This window comes from Prionailurus bengalensis, chromosome B2 (assembly GCF_016509475.1).
Source record: "Prionailurus bengalensis isolate Pbe53 chromosome B2, Fcat_Pben_1.1_paternal_pri, whole genome shotgun sequence".
NCBI classification, from domain to species: Eukaryota; Metazoa; Chordata; class Mammalia; order Carnivora; family Felidae; genus Prionailurus; species Prionailurus bengalensis.
In genome coordinates, this window is record NC_057349.1 from 94,333,329 (window position 1) to 94,347,029 (window position 13,701).

General features: G+C 34.7%; 1 protein-coding gene across 7 annotated transcripts in view; it reads right to left on the minus strand.

Annotated features, from left to right (window-relative positions):
- HACE1 (HECT domain and ankyrin repeat containing E3 ubiquitin protein ligase 1) overlaps window positions 1–13,701 on the minus strand; it is a 122,843-nt gene that overhangs the window by 19,521 nt on the left and 89,621 nt on the right. For 6 of the 7 annotated variants that reach the window (XR_006299010.1, XM_043592018.1, XM_043592019.1 and 3 more), the window contains 3 exons: window positions 12,035–12,184; window positions 11,312–11,508; window positions 2,760–2,891 (listed from right to left, as the gene is read on the minus strand). Coding sequence is in view for 6 of the 7 variants with exons in the window: in XM_043592018.1 (XP_043447953.1) it covers window positions 2,760–2,891; window positions 11,312–11,508; window positions 12,035–12,184 (479 nt within the window). In the remaining variant the exon portion in view is untranslated. The remainder of the gene's footprint in view (window positions 1–2,759; window positions 2,892–11,311; window positions 11,509–12,034; window positions 12,185–13,701) is intronic. The other variant, XM_043592022.1, reaches the window with a different exon arrangement.

Sequence of the window (13,701 nt, forward strand, 5' to 3'; positions counted from 1 at the left end):
AAGAATGCATACATATATTCTCCTAAAGACGTGTATGAAAGTGTTCCTAGTAGTGCTATTTCAAATAACCCAAAACTGAAAAGTGCCCACCAAATGTTCATCAAGAGTAGAAACAGACCTCTCTACACACACACCCACGCACACACACAGACACAATGAAATACTATAATGCAAAAAAATGAACAAATTACAACTTCATGCAACAATATGTATAATTCTCACAAAAAATTAAGCTGAATAAGTCAGATATATTTTAGGTGATTATTCCATTTATATGAAGTTCAAAAACAGGAAACCTAATCTATGGTATCAGAAGTCAGAAGAATGGGTTCCCCATGAAGAGGAATAATGGCAGGAAGAAGATAGGAACAGACATCTAAGGTGCTAGGAGGTTTCTCTGTTTCTTGATCTGGGTACTGGGTGTATTCAGTTTGTAAAAATTCATCAAAGTATACATTTATGATGCATGTGCTCCTCTCTATGTACATTGTAGATCAATAAGTTTCATAAAACTTAGCACTATCAGTAAATTAGGAGGCAAAGGGGTGCCTGGGTGGCTCAGTCAGTTAAGGGTCCAACTCTCGACTTTAGCTCAGGTCATGAACTCTCAGTCGTGGGATCGAGCCACGCATTGGGCTCCATGATAGGCACTGGGCATGGAGCCTGCTTGGGATTCCTACTCTGCCTCTGCCCCTGCCCCACTCACACACACTCTTTCACTTGCTCTCTCTCTCAAAAAAAAAAAAAAAAAAAATTAGGAGGCAAAGTTTTTGTCAATTATTTATATTGTTGCTTTTTTTTTTTTTTTTTTACATACAGGTCAAGAAAATAATGTAATTATCTGTTTTGAACTTCATAAACGCTAATTTAATACAAGCACAGACATAAAAAGTCAGATTTTAGTCATGTTTAATAATAGCTCATAAGTACTTCTCAGCTTTTAAATGCTAAAAATAACTTATTGCTATGCAAAAACTAGACAAGTCTATATACTAAACAAAACTATTAATCTTGTAAGCAAAAACTCAAAACTGACATTTAATCAAACTAAGTCACAATGGACAACTTCAAACTTAATTAACAATTTTGTTCACTACCGTACTAAAATATACTATGAATGATAAACTAAAAATACTGGCATATATGTAAAATTAAAAGGTATAAACCAGTGTACTTACTCATACAGTAAAGTGAAAGGCACAGGATAAAACTAATTTTATGGAAAAGAATAAAAACCAAAGAGGGACACCTGGGTGGCTCAGTCGGTTTAAAGTCCGACTTCAGCTCAGGTCATGGTCTCACAGTTTGTGAGCTTTTCTGACAGCTCAGAGCCTGGAGCCTGCTTTGGATTCTGTGTCTCCCTCTCTCTCTCTCTGCCTCTCCCCACCTCACACTCTGTCTCTCTCTCTCAAAAATAAACATTAAAACAACAACAACAACAACGACAACAACAAAGAATACTTCTCCACTGATCTAAAATGTGCTATTCCAAATTATAATTTTTAAAATAAAAAACAGGGGCACCTGGGTGGCTCAGTCGGTTGAGTGCCCGACCTTGGCTCAGGTCATGATCTCACAGTTCATAAGTTTGAGCCCCACATCAGGCTCTGTGCTGACAGCTCAGAGCCTGGAGCCTGCCTCAGATTCTGTGTTCTCTCTGCCCCTCCCATGCTCATGCTCTCTCTCTCTCTCTCAAAAATAAATAAACATTAAAAAAAATTAAAAAATAAAATAAAAAATACTTCTACTCTATTTAAAATACTGTGTTTTATTAAGGAGTTAGACAATTCAAAGTTTCAAAATAATTCATTACTAATGATAAAAGAGAAAAAGGATATGAGGGAAAATGCAAACATAAATCATATAAAATTAGAAATCCTGTTAGGTCACAGTAAAAGGCACGCAAATTAAAAAAGCAAAACAAAACATCTACTAGATATTGGAGGCCACAACAGAGAGGACTCCACAGAGATTTAAAAGGAGAATGATAAAATTATATATATGGTCAAATGAGAAACGAGAGAAAACTAAACAAATAGAATAAGAAAAACCCTCTTAATTCTCCTTTTTGGACGTACAGGAAGACAGTATCATTATTTTTTATCTCATACGGTCAAATAAAAAACGGAGAAATACATTTGATTCTTGAACAATGCAGGGGTTAGGGACTACCTCACACAGCCAAAATCCACATGTGACATTTGAACTCCCCCAAAACTTAACTATTAATTATGTACAGTTGACCAGAGGCTTTACTGATAACATAACCAATTGACACATTTTGTACATTGTATGTATTATATATCATATTCTTTGAATAAGGGAAACTAGAGAAAATAGTACTAAGAACACCAAAAGGAAGAGAAAAACATTTACAATGATATACTGTAACACATCCACATTTTAAGTTTCAAGCCACACAGTTCAAACACACATTGTTCCAGGGTCGACTGTAATATGAACACCGCTTTTGAGAAGACTGGCCTTCAACATCTCCCACATAAAATATTTTGAAAATGTATTCCATCTTTGTTTATCACCACTTCACCCCGTTTCACACTGAGGAATTATTAATCTGGTTATTAAGCTCAAGAGAAGCACAATCACAAATCTTGTAACAAACCTCTAAACATGAACATTAAAACATAATGTCTTATTATATATTATTTCATTCACAGTACCACAAAATTATTTCTGAATTGCAGCAACTGGAGTTTTGTGTGGTTTATAACAACAAAAGAACTGATGTTTTTCCTTACCAATTCATATTCATCGAAAAGTTGTATGAGAGAAGGTGGAATGAACATATGAAAGCCCTGTAAAAAAGCATTGATCTGAGGCTGAATGGCTCTTGTCATCCGAAGTTCAGTAACAAGCTGGACGTACTCCGCCTATTAAAAAAAAAAAAAGTGATGATTTTTCTTCAATTTCACATATTTAAGACACTATTGATATACTCATTTCTCATTTTAGAGGTAAAGGCTTGGAATTAATTTGGCACCATTATCCACATATCTCAGTAAACCCATAATCTACCAATCACTAAGCTACTTAGGCCAAAATCCTAGGAATCAATCACCCGTGACTTCTCTCACAGGCTGTATCAGTGGGTGCTATCACAACTGCCTCCAAAAAAATACTGAGTCTGACCTTGTCTCACCACCTCCACGGCTAGCAAGCGGTCCAAGCCATCATCTCTCACCTGGATTACTGCAACACGCGGTGCTCCAGCTTCCGTTTTTGCCTCTGTACTGCTTCTTCCTTACTACTGAGTGGTTTTTTAAGTATGTTTTATATGTAATTTCATATACAATTCAGACCACATAACTTCTGCTTAAAATCCTACAGTGACTTAAATACAAATTACTTTCCTAGCCTGTAAGGCCCTAAGTGATCCAGCCTCTGCTTTGCTCTCTCATTTCATTTCCTCCCACTCTTCCCCTTGTTCATTCTCTCTGTTCCCCAAACTAAAGTTTATTCACTCCTCAGAGTCTTTTTTTTTTAATGTTTATTTGTTTATTTTGAGAGGGAGAGCCAGAAAGAACCAGCGTGCACATGAACGGGGGAGGGACAGAGAGAGAGACAATCCCATGCTGTCAGCGCAGAGCCCAACGTGGGGCTCAGGTCTCACAAAACATGAGATCATGACCTGAGACGAAATCAAGTGTCAGACGACTGAACCAACTGAGCCACCCACCCAGGCACCCCTCAGTGTCTTTACACGTCCTAGCATCTCTAACTGAAATATCTTATTAGAATATAGTATCTCTGCAGACAGGGAATCCGTTTTGTTTACCAGGATACATACATGTTCCCAGCTCCTAAAAAAGTGGCTGCCACTTTGTAGAGTGTTCAGTAAATATGTGATGAATGCATACATTCAACAAGTGCACTTAATACATAGTTGGAACTTGATAAATGGGCCATTTAAACATAGTCAATTTGATTCTGAATTAAGGTAAACTATTTTCACACATTTTATTTTAAAACACATCATCATGTGAATAGATAAAAAAAGATGTGATATATATACACATGCACACACAGGCACAGTGGAATATTACTCATCCATCAAAAAGAATGAAATCTTGCCATCTGCAGTGACATGGATGGAACTAGAACATATTATGCTAAGCAAAACAAGTCAATCAGAGAAAGACAAATACCATATGATTTCACTCATATGTGGAATTTAAGAAACAAAACAGATGAACCTATGGGAAGGGGGGAAGAGGGAAACAAATCAGAAGAGACTCTTAATGATAGAGAACAAACGATGGGTTGATGGAGGGAGGAGAGTGGGAAATGGGCTAGACAGGTGATGGGTATTATGGAGGGCACTTGTGATGAGCACTGGGTGTTTTATGTAAGTAATGAATCACTGAATTCTGCACCTGAAACCAATATTGCACTGTATGCTAACTAAAATTTAAATTAAAAAAAATGGAAATAAATAAACATAAATAAATAAAATATATCCTCACAGAAAATAATGTCACTTAAAATTTAAGGTAATAAAAACATATTTTGGCTCAGACAAGAATGAGTTGCCATATCTCTCAATCAACTCTATCATTGTTATCGTTTATATATTTTAAATTATGTCTAAGTGAAACTTTGTCATTTAACAGCAATATGTTGTATATATTTCTCACCTCTCAGGTATGATTACTCTAAAGAGGTGAGAAAGCCTGTTTCAGGTTCCTTCCTTAATTTTGTTTGGCACTAATCTAATGCTTTGCCTCCACAAGCACTAAGTCAGCAAACTGTATTTAACCACTAGCTATGAATTCTCCATACATGCCAAAGCTACAGAAGTGTCATGGTGGATTCCCCACAGTTCTTCCCAAACCCAACGTGGTCCCTTGTGTAATCTGGCACAGCAAAAGCTGCCATCTCTGCTATTCAGTCTACGCCCACCCCCAAACTGCACTCCCTACCACCCAAAAGTTTTTCTCCACTAGACAGGAATGAATCAGTTACTACAAGTTATATTCAGGTAGTTACTAGAGAGAGGGAGATGGAAATGTGTGCCAAACAATCAAACAGAAACATAAACTAGATTTTCCAATACAGGAAATAATATACACAGCACACTTCCAAGTGATAACCAGCAGTGATTTCAACATTAGCACCTCATTATCTTTTAATTTATGTCTGCTCTAAAACTGCCTACTTGAACTACTACAATTTTTCTGCTCCATTCACTTGTCAATTGTATGTTTAAGGTACTATATGAGACCCTATCTTCCTTTAAGAAGAATAACTTTTTCCCAGGGGAACCTAGTTGACTCAGCGGGTTAAGCATCTGACTCTTGATTTTGGTTCAGGTCATGATCTCAGTTTGCCGGACTGAGCCCCACATCAGGCTCCACAGTGACAATGTGAGTCTGCTTGGGATTCTCGCTCTCTGCCCCTCCACCATTCATGCTCTCTCTGGCTTTCTCTCAAAATAAATAAATACACTTTTAAAAAATAGCTTTTTCCCAAAAGGTTTTGCACTTAGAATTTTGTAGTACTATTCAGTAATCATTGTTTAAGATGTTAAATTATGAAGCATAAAAGTAAAAAATTTGTGAATTGCTCAAGGGCACTTTACCTATTTTAATTTGCCATTGCAGTCCATATTTATCAGAATAGTACACATTCCATTTTCTACCAGCTAATTCCTATTATTTTCTCACACATTCTTTTTAAAAATTTCACAAGTATACTAATCTTTCCTTACATGTTCCCTTCTATTCCGTCTAATATTAATTATTTTCCACATTTATTTCTATAACTTTGACCCCTAGCTATTGGATATCAACTTATGGAAATCAGCTCCTTCACATACCATTCTCCATATTAATTTAACTGTGGATGAATCTTCGTCTAAATTATTTCTCAGTAAAATAATAAAATCCTAGCCATCACAAATCCTCCTGAGGTATTTAATAAAATAGTTTTCCATGTAGCTGTAAGATAACTGAGTTTAATAAAAGAAATCTAAATCCAACTGCTGCTAAAATGTTTCCCTGCTTCCTTAAACATTGCACATCCTCAAACAGAAGGACACAAATTAACATTATCTTGATGATACAATTATTACCATGAACAGCCACTATTATCACACACTAACATTTTGACTATTCACACTGTGCAGAAATATACTGGCTGCATTCCCATTACCTATGCAGACATTCAAGGGACTCATCCCCCCACACCTTATGCCCCTGCATCAAATATCTTACATGTTTTAATAAGGAAACAGTGGATGTACAGATGACAAGCAGTCCACAAAACACTGGTATAAAGAGTTGCATAATTAAACATTAAATACAAACCATACCTAAACTCTCATTTTGTTTTAAGTTATTAAAAGAGATTGATAGAACTTGGAGGCAGGAGATCTTTTATCCCTAACAGATGGCATATCCTAGGAGTCCTATTTGCTCCCACCTGAGTTTTGCCGTCAATTCTTTGAAGGCATAAATTAATACCAGATGCCAAAGAATTAAAGAATTGATCATATTTAAAAATCTTAGTACTTATAATGGTGAAATAATTATGTTAATACATGGAAATCTTTCAACTGGGAAAGTCTGAGCATAGAAACAACAACAGCAACAAAAAAAAGAGTCGTAGCAACTTTTTTCTGGCTTTAACTTCCAACCCTGGTCACTGACATAAAATAGGTAAGCAAAAAAGAAACTGCAAAGTGAAAAACATAAAAAGATTAAGATTAAGAAGAATGAACTTCTGTACATTAAATTCCAATTAATGTCTAGTTACAGAACTATTTTGTTTTAATAATCTCCCAGTCTTTTGAATATGGGAAATAAATAATATCCACCCCTCAGAAATCTTCCTTAAAATTTTAACTTCTCTTCAGGCTTTGAACCTAAACTATATCTTCTTATGAAGAGTGGTGGTGATGTTGAAAATTAATGCATTTGTTAAAGCCATCTTTCTTCTTGAAAATCTTTTTTCTCTATCTCTTAAAAGATGTCCGGAAAAAAACCATTTACTTAAATAATAGTTAACTCTTTTTAAAAAAATTTTTTAATGTTTATTTATTTTTGACAGAGAGAGAGAGACAGAGCATGAGCAGAGCAGGGTCAGAGAGAGAGGGAGACACAGAATCTGAAGCAGGCTCCAGGCTCTGAGCTGTCAGCACAGAGCCCAACGTGGGGCTCAAACTCAGACCATGAGATCATGACCTGAGCTGAAGTCATACACTCAACGGACTGAGCCACCCAGGCGCCACAATAGTTAACTCTTAATAGTGAAAACAAGATTTCTCCCCCCTCCTCGAAGTAGAGATAAAAACTGGACCACGTTTATAAAATGGTTTTGAATAGTTATTTTTTTTTAATAGTTAACAGGTTAAATGGTGTTGTTATTGGCATAATTCAAGTTACCGTTTGAATATAAATCCTTTGGTGATAAAAAGCGCTTTCCTGGGTTTATCCACTTATTATCGCTCTAGTATGTAAAAGTTCTCACTGAAAATTTCTCTACTAAGAACTCCAAAGAATAATCAGGTTTCTTTTGTAGAAATAAGCAGAAATATCAAAAAGGCTAGACACTATCTCATTTTATCCTCACTGTCACTGTCTTATAAAATTCTCATGCATCTTCCCCAGACCATTGCCACAATCCCCTAGCAGCTGTCCTGACTCCCGTATCGCCCTATTTCAATCCATTCTTCACACTCCAAGTTGAGGCTGTTTTGTGGTTTTTTTAAACACCAGAATTCACTCAGGAAACTTGGCTCTGTAACACCTGCAATCATCCCTGCAGTCGTCACATTAATTTTCAAATTCCTAATTGTGGTTGCAGAGTCTTTCAGAATTTGGCCCCATATACTCCCCTCATCTTTTACCACTCATTTACTCCACAACCGAAGCTAAGATCTACAACTCTGATCTACCTGTGGTTCCCCAAACACATCATCCTCTGTCATCCTCAACTTCGTGTAAGGGCCAGAACATTTCCTTTCCCCCTTACTCCTCCTATCTGACCACTTAATGCATCTTCTCTATAAGTTAACTTCCATGGCACCTCCTCCATTCCTTGATATACTGTCTTACCCCACCCCTAATTCTTTCCGTCCCAGCCTGAGTGAACTTTATGAGTAGTATTGTAAAAGTGTTAACATTTAAAACTCATGTAGTTTACTCTTCAGTTCGAGGAGACAGAACTGAAGATCTAAGAAAAACTGTCACTTCTAACACAAATTTTATGGTTCCATGATTCCAGTTTTTGGTCAAGAATAAAAAAGTAAAAGTGAAAAATAAAAGCAAAACTTTTAAAAGAAGGTGAAAGTATTATTTAAATGTTAATGTTTAGCTCCCGGTTAATTCAGCCATTTTCAAAAGTGAAACCAGAGTTTCATTTTGGTATTTGTTTTTAAGATTTTTAAACAAATTGATAGATACAAAATTAAATTTAAAAGAACATTATATTTCAAATGTGGAACAGATATATATTCTCTGCATACATCATTTGTATTTATTTAAGGTACTCCTTTTTAAACAAAGTTATTTTCATCTATTTGGTTTCCCTCTATAATTACCAAAGACTTTCCATAAAATTCAGGAATAAATGACTCCCCCATGTGGACATCAGCTTACACAGATTTTCTCATACTAAAAAGCTTGGCAACTCATTTAAGCTTCAATATGCTTACAGATTTTGACATTGAACTCCAAACGACAGTTACAACTTTACATCTATAGAGAAGAGTAAGTAAAAGGCTAACCCTAAAGTAACAAAAAAGTTCATGAAAGGAAGGTATGTTTAAAAGTAACAAAATCTCTAAAAAACATGGTTTGAAAATTGTATTTACAAAGTTAATACTTTAACAATCTTAGAGCAAGTGATCAATTTAAGATGCAGGTATGTTTCTAAAGATTTTTAATTTTTTTTTTTCCAAGATTTTTAATTTTAAAAAATTAATCAGGTTGCTTATTGGGTAAGCATTAAATGTTTAAACATCAATAATCTGATATACAATTATACTTGACTCTGGTAATATTAGAAAATGAAGAGGTTCAATTATTCCGAAAAAATGTTTACATCACAAAATGAAAGCTGAGAATAATGAACATATTAGTGATTGAGATCCTGCTTTTATCTCTATTACCGAAACTAATCATTAAAAAAAAAAGTTAGCCTACAATCAAATTAGTTAATACAGTGAAGTAAAAGTGTATTAAACTTAGAAGCAACTTTCAAGTTCTTTAATATTACAATAGTATTCTAGCCTCAAACTAGGCTCACAACGAAAGGTATACCCCCAATATCCATATATTATTTTTGTTATTACTTACCAATACTACATTTCATAAAAGACACAAATGCAAAAGAATTAATACAATATGTATTTTTAAAAATCTAAACAAAAGTCATTTCATAATGAGAGGGGGACTATTAGGAGATACAAGGATAAATATAACTATGCATCATGCAATTGTTAATGGGTCTTCCAACTTTGTCCCATAAAACGTACCTGACAAGAGTGACAAATCTACTCATCAGATATAATATTCACAGATAAGAATCATATTTGAGTTTCTTGAAAAGCAATCTCTTGCTTATAACAAAGATTCTATAACTTCATTACTCTTAATTGAGAATAGGTCTCCAGTGTAAAATAAAATAATAAATGCACGACAGGGTAGACAATCTAATTAGATTTTTTAAAGTATTTTAATTCACTGGCAAGCTTATATACATAATCTTAAAAATAAGCATTTTATAATTTTCATCTTCTAGAGCTTAAAATGACTCGTTATGTTAAAAATCAAATAAGATCTTCCTCAACATGTTTTGCAAACAGGAAGAACATTAGTTTTGAAACTGGGTTTTGGCCCCAGTTTTACCATTAACTCTTTAGGCTTCAGTGTCCTCCTGGATAAAATGAAAGAGGAGACTAAAAATTTTCCAAGTGTACATATGCAAATACTCAGTTCCTGATCTTATTTTCAACAATTACACTTAATGTTTTTTTTATGTGTATAGTATCTAAGTTTCGAAAGGTAAAACTACAGAGCTTAATATAACTTTCCAATACCCTGTACGTATCTCAAACTAAGAGCCTCTTTATAGAAAACTATGCAATAACAACTGCCTTTTGTGTTGTGGTTTTCAGTCAGCAAAACGCTAGTAACAATTCTGTATCAGAAGTATTATTATCCTGGGGCGCCTGGGTGGCTCAGTCAGTTAAGCGTCTGCCTTCAGCTCAGGTCGTGATCTCATGGTCCGTGAGTTTGAGCCCCACGTAGGGCTCTGTGCTGTCAGATCAGAGCCGGGAGCTTGCTTCCGATTCTGTGTCTCCCTCTCTCTGCCCCGCCCCCACTCACGCTCTGTCTCTCGCTATCAAAACATGAATAAACGTTAAAAAAATGTTTTTTAAAAAAAGAAGTATTATCTCAAGTCTATAGAATAGAAAACTGGGGCTAAAAGAGGTTAAAGTGCAGCCAAGTCTTTTGGGCTTTTAAAAAAGAATATATGCTTTACTAAATCAATGGACATTATTTCTTATAGTTAGTTGCTTCTGAAGCCGTCTTGGAATTATAATCCAACTAACGGAAAGGGAAAAGATTTTAGTCTTGTTTAACCAAAAGTTGCTACTGGCAAATGACAGAAGTGGAATTGCCAAACCAGATTTTCTGACTCCCAATTTCCTACATTTTCAAACATAAAAATGTATTATATATTAAAATAACATATTTTTCAACAATGAAATTTAAAACATATGCCAAAATTTAAAACTAATATGTACAGGTGTATGTCAATTATTTCTCAGTAAAACTGGAAAAACTACTTACAAACAGAAGATACAATACATAATCAAGTTATAAAGCTTAAAAAAATCAAGTAGTCAAATAGATCTACTAGATCCATTAGCTCTACTGGATCCCAAAAGCAGGTACAGAGCTTAACATGGGAATTTCTTCTTTTCTCCACTGGAACTCTTAATATCATACATTAAAACATGAAACAGTGACTGATCAAATATGTTCTTGATGTAAGCTTCCATTTCTAATTGAATTTTTCAGTATACAGTTGCCCAAGTTATACAATCAACTAAATTGTGCTCTAGGCTGCTTCAGGAACTGCCTTGACTAACACAATAGTGATTTAATCCTAATTCAAAGTTTGATATTTGATGGTTTAGTTAATTTAAATATCTTATCTGTTATAAAATGCTGTGAAACCCTGTAACAGTAAAAGCTTTTCTAGCTAGTGGCAGGAAACTAGAGTAATTAGCAATCAGGGACAAGTTACAAACATTGGCTAAGGTAAAAATTCGAATACTCACTTTGTTATTTTGTGTCACAAGAATACTTCCACCCCCAGGTTTCAAAGGCACCTCTTCCATTGCTCCAAACACATCAGTTTCAACAGAAAAGGTTAGTTCTAGACCTAGATCACTAATATCATTATCTAAAATCCACTGCAAATTTTTGGCATATTCTGGATCAATGGATGCCACATCCTGGTAATTTACAGGAATACCTAAAAATGCAAACATACAGCAGTTATATTCTAAATGTTTCTGCCTTTCCTTGTTTGTTTAATGGTGAAATACTGCCCTCTACAGATATTCCATAACACTGCAAAATATAATCCAATTGACAGCAAGATTTAAATACATGCTAATTCCTGGATTTGGAACTCTATTAATTGAAGCTTGTGGTTTTTCCCACATTTTTACAATGTATTCTTTCTTTGAAATAGCTATACAGGAAAATTATCATGCACTTCAATAAGTGCCAATTCTCTTAAGTATATTCATATTAAATTGCATTCTTAGCATGAACATATACACACTAAATGAAAAACAATTTTTTTTTTTTTTAGGAAAAAGGTAATTTTTTTCCCTCTCCCTCAGGCTCCCAAATGCCTTACATACACAGATAGTCTCCAACTGAAATAAAAATTACCTCATCCAAAATGCCACCTTTGTCTACTTAGTTTTTCCTAAAGATTCTAAGAAAAACACTTTAAATAAATGCCTATGGAAATAACAATAGAGCCGTACCAAGAATGTGCTTATAGAATGATCTTGTAAAGTAAATGTTGACCAGCTGCCTGTGGTTTAAAGCTAATCCCAAGATCTGTCCAGCAAACCGGAAATAGTTCAAGTGATCAGGATTTACATAGGAGTTGCTATTAGGCTGAAAAGTTGTTCCTATTAAAATAAATACAATATAATTTATTTCTAAGAATCCAGATGCAGAAGAAAGATCATTTCACTGCAGATAAATCAGTTCAAACACAACTTTGACAAAACCAAAGTTACATGATGTATAAACTTCCACAGTAATGTTCTTTGTGGAATATATAGCAGACAAGGGAATTGACAGAAGATAATCATTAATTCACACATACTTATCAGAGTTAAGTCTTTGTGCAGAGAGAAAATTTTAGAATACTTTTAACCAAAAGGTTGGAAGATGTGCCAGAGAGATAGTGGAAATAATATATTATACGCTAAAACACACACACATTTTCCTCGGCAGTGTAGAAATATTAGGCTATGAATTAGGGCAGGTATTGTTTCATTCATCTATACATGCCCAGTGCAGTAGGTATTCACTACTTTTTGTTTCTTATGGAACAGAGCACTATGAGAGGGTAAGAATTTTAAATGTTCAACTTGTTCTTAAGTAATGAACTTGATGCCTTTTAACAATTTTCAGAAAATCACCTAAATCCACAAGTCAACCAATTATTCTTCACTTCAAATAAGTACCACTGAGGTATAAAAGTAAAAATGGCAAAGGCAATAGTTACCAATTACTGTCAAAACCCAGTATGATTCCACTTATATGAAAAAAAGATCTGGAAATAGACAGTGGTGATGGTTATACAACACGGTCAATGTACTTAACACCAGTGAACTGTATACTTTAGAGTGGTTAAAACAGTGAATTTTGTTATATATTTTACAATAAAAAGTCTAAAAAAAATCTAGTGCAATGGAAAAACCTAATACCAAGCCTTACCTTTAAAGAATTCTTTCCGTATTTTTCTGTGATGATCACTAACTCTGAATACAACTCTCATTCATTGAACAAATATTTATTGAGCTCAGCCTATTTACTACTCTTCTAGGCAACTGGGCTAAAAGAAAGAATAACTGCTAAATCTAATAAATAGTATCCCTTCCAAAAAAATAAATAAATAAAATAAAGGAAAAATGGAAAGTTTTGGAAAGTGAGATGTTTGGTCATTTAGTATACATATTTTGATAATAATTCACTTTGTGCATTGCTGGTCTTTGATGTCTCACTGTTAGCACTAGACTACATTTTTGTAACCAGTTTACTTAGATAAAAGGTACAAATTTGGAAGCTTATGGTTGAATGACTTAAAAGGGCCACATGAAGCTAGTCATTCACTGCCAAGTATCTTTTGAAAATCATTCCCAGTCATGGGTAAGCCTGGGTATTAAAAGTCAAAACAAGGGGCACCTGGGTGGCTCGGTCAGTTAAGCGTCCAACTTCGGCTCAAGTCATGATCTCGCGGTTTGTGGATTTGAGCCCTGCATCAGGCTCTGTGCTGACAGCTCAGAGCCTAGAGCCTGCTTCAGATTGTGTCTCCCTCTCTCTCTGCCCCTCCTCTGCTTGTGCTCTGTCTCTCTCTGTCTCTCAAAAATGAATAAATGTTAAAAAAGTCAAAACAAAGTTTTGTGAGATGAATAAA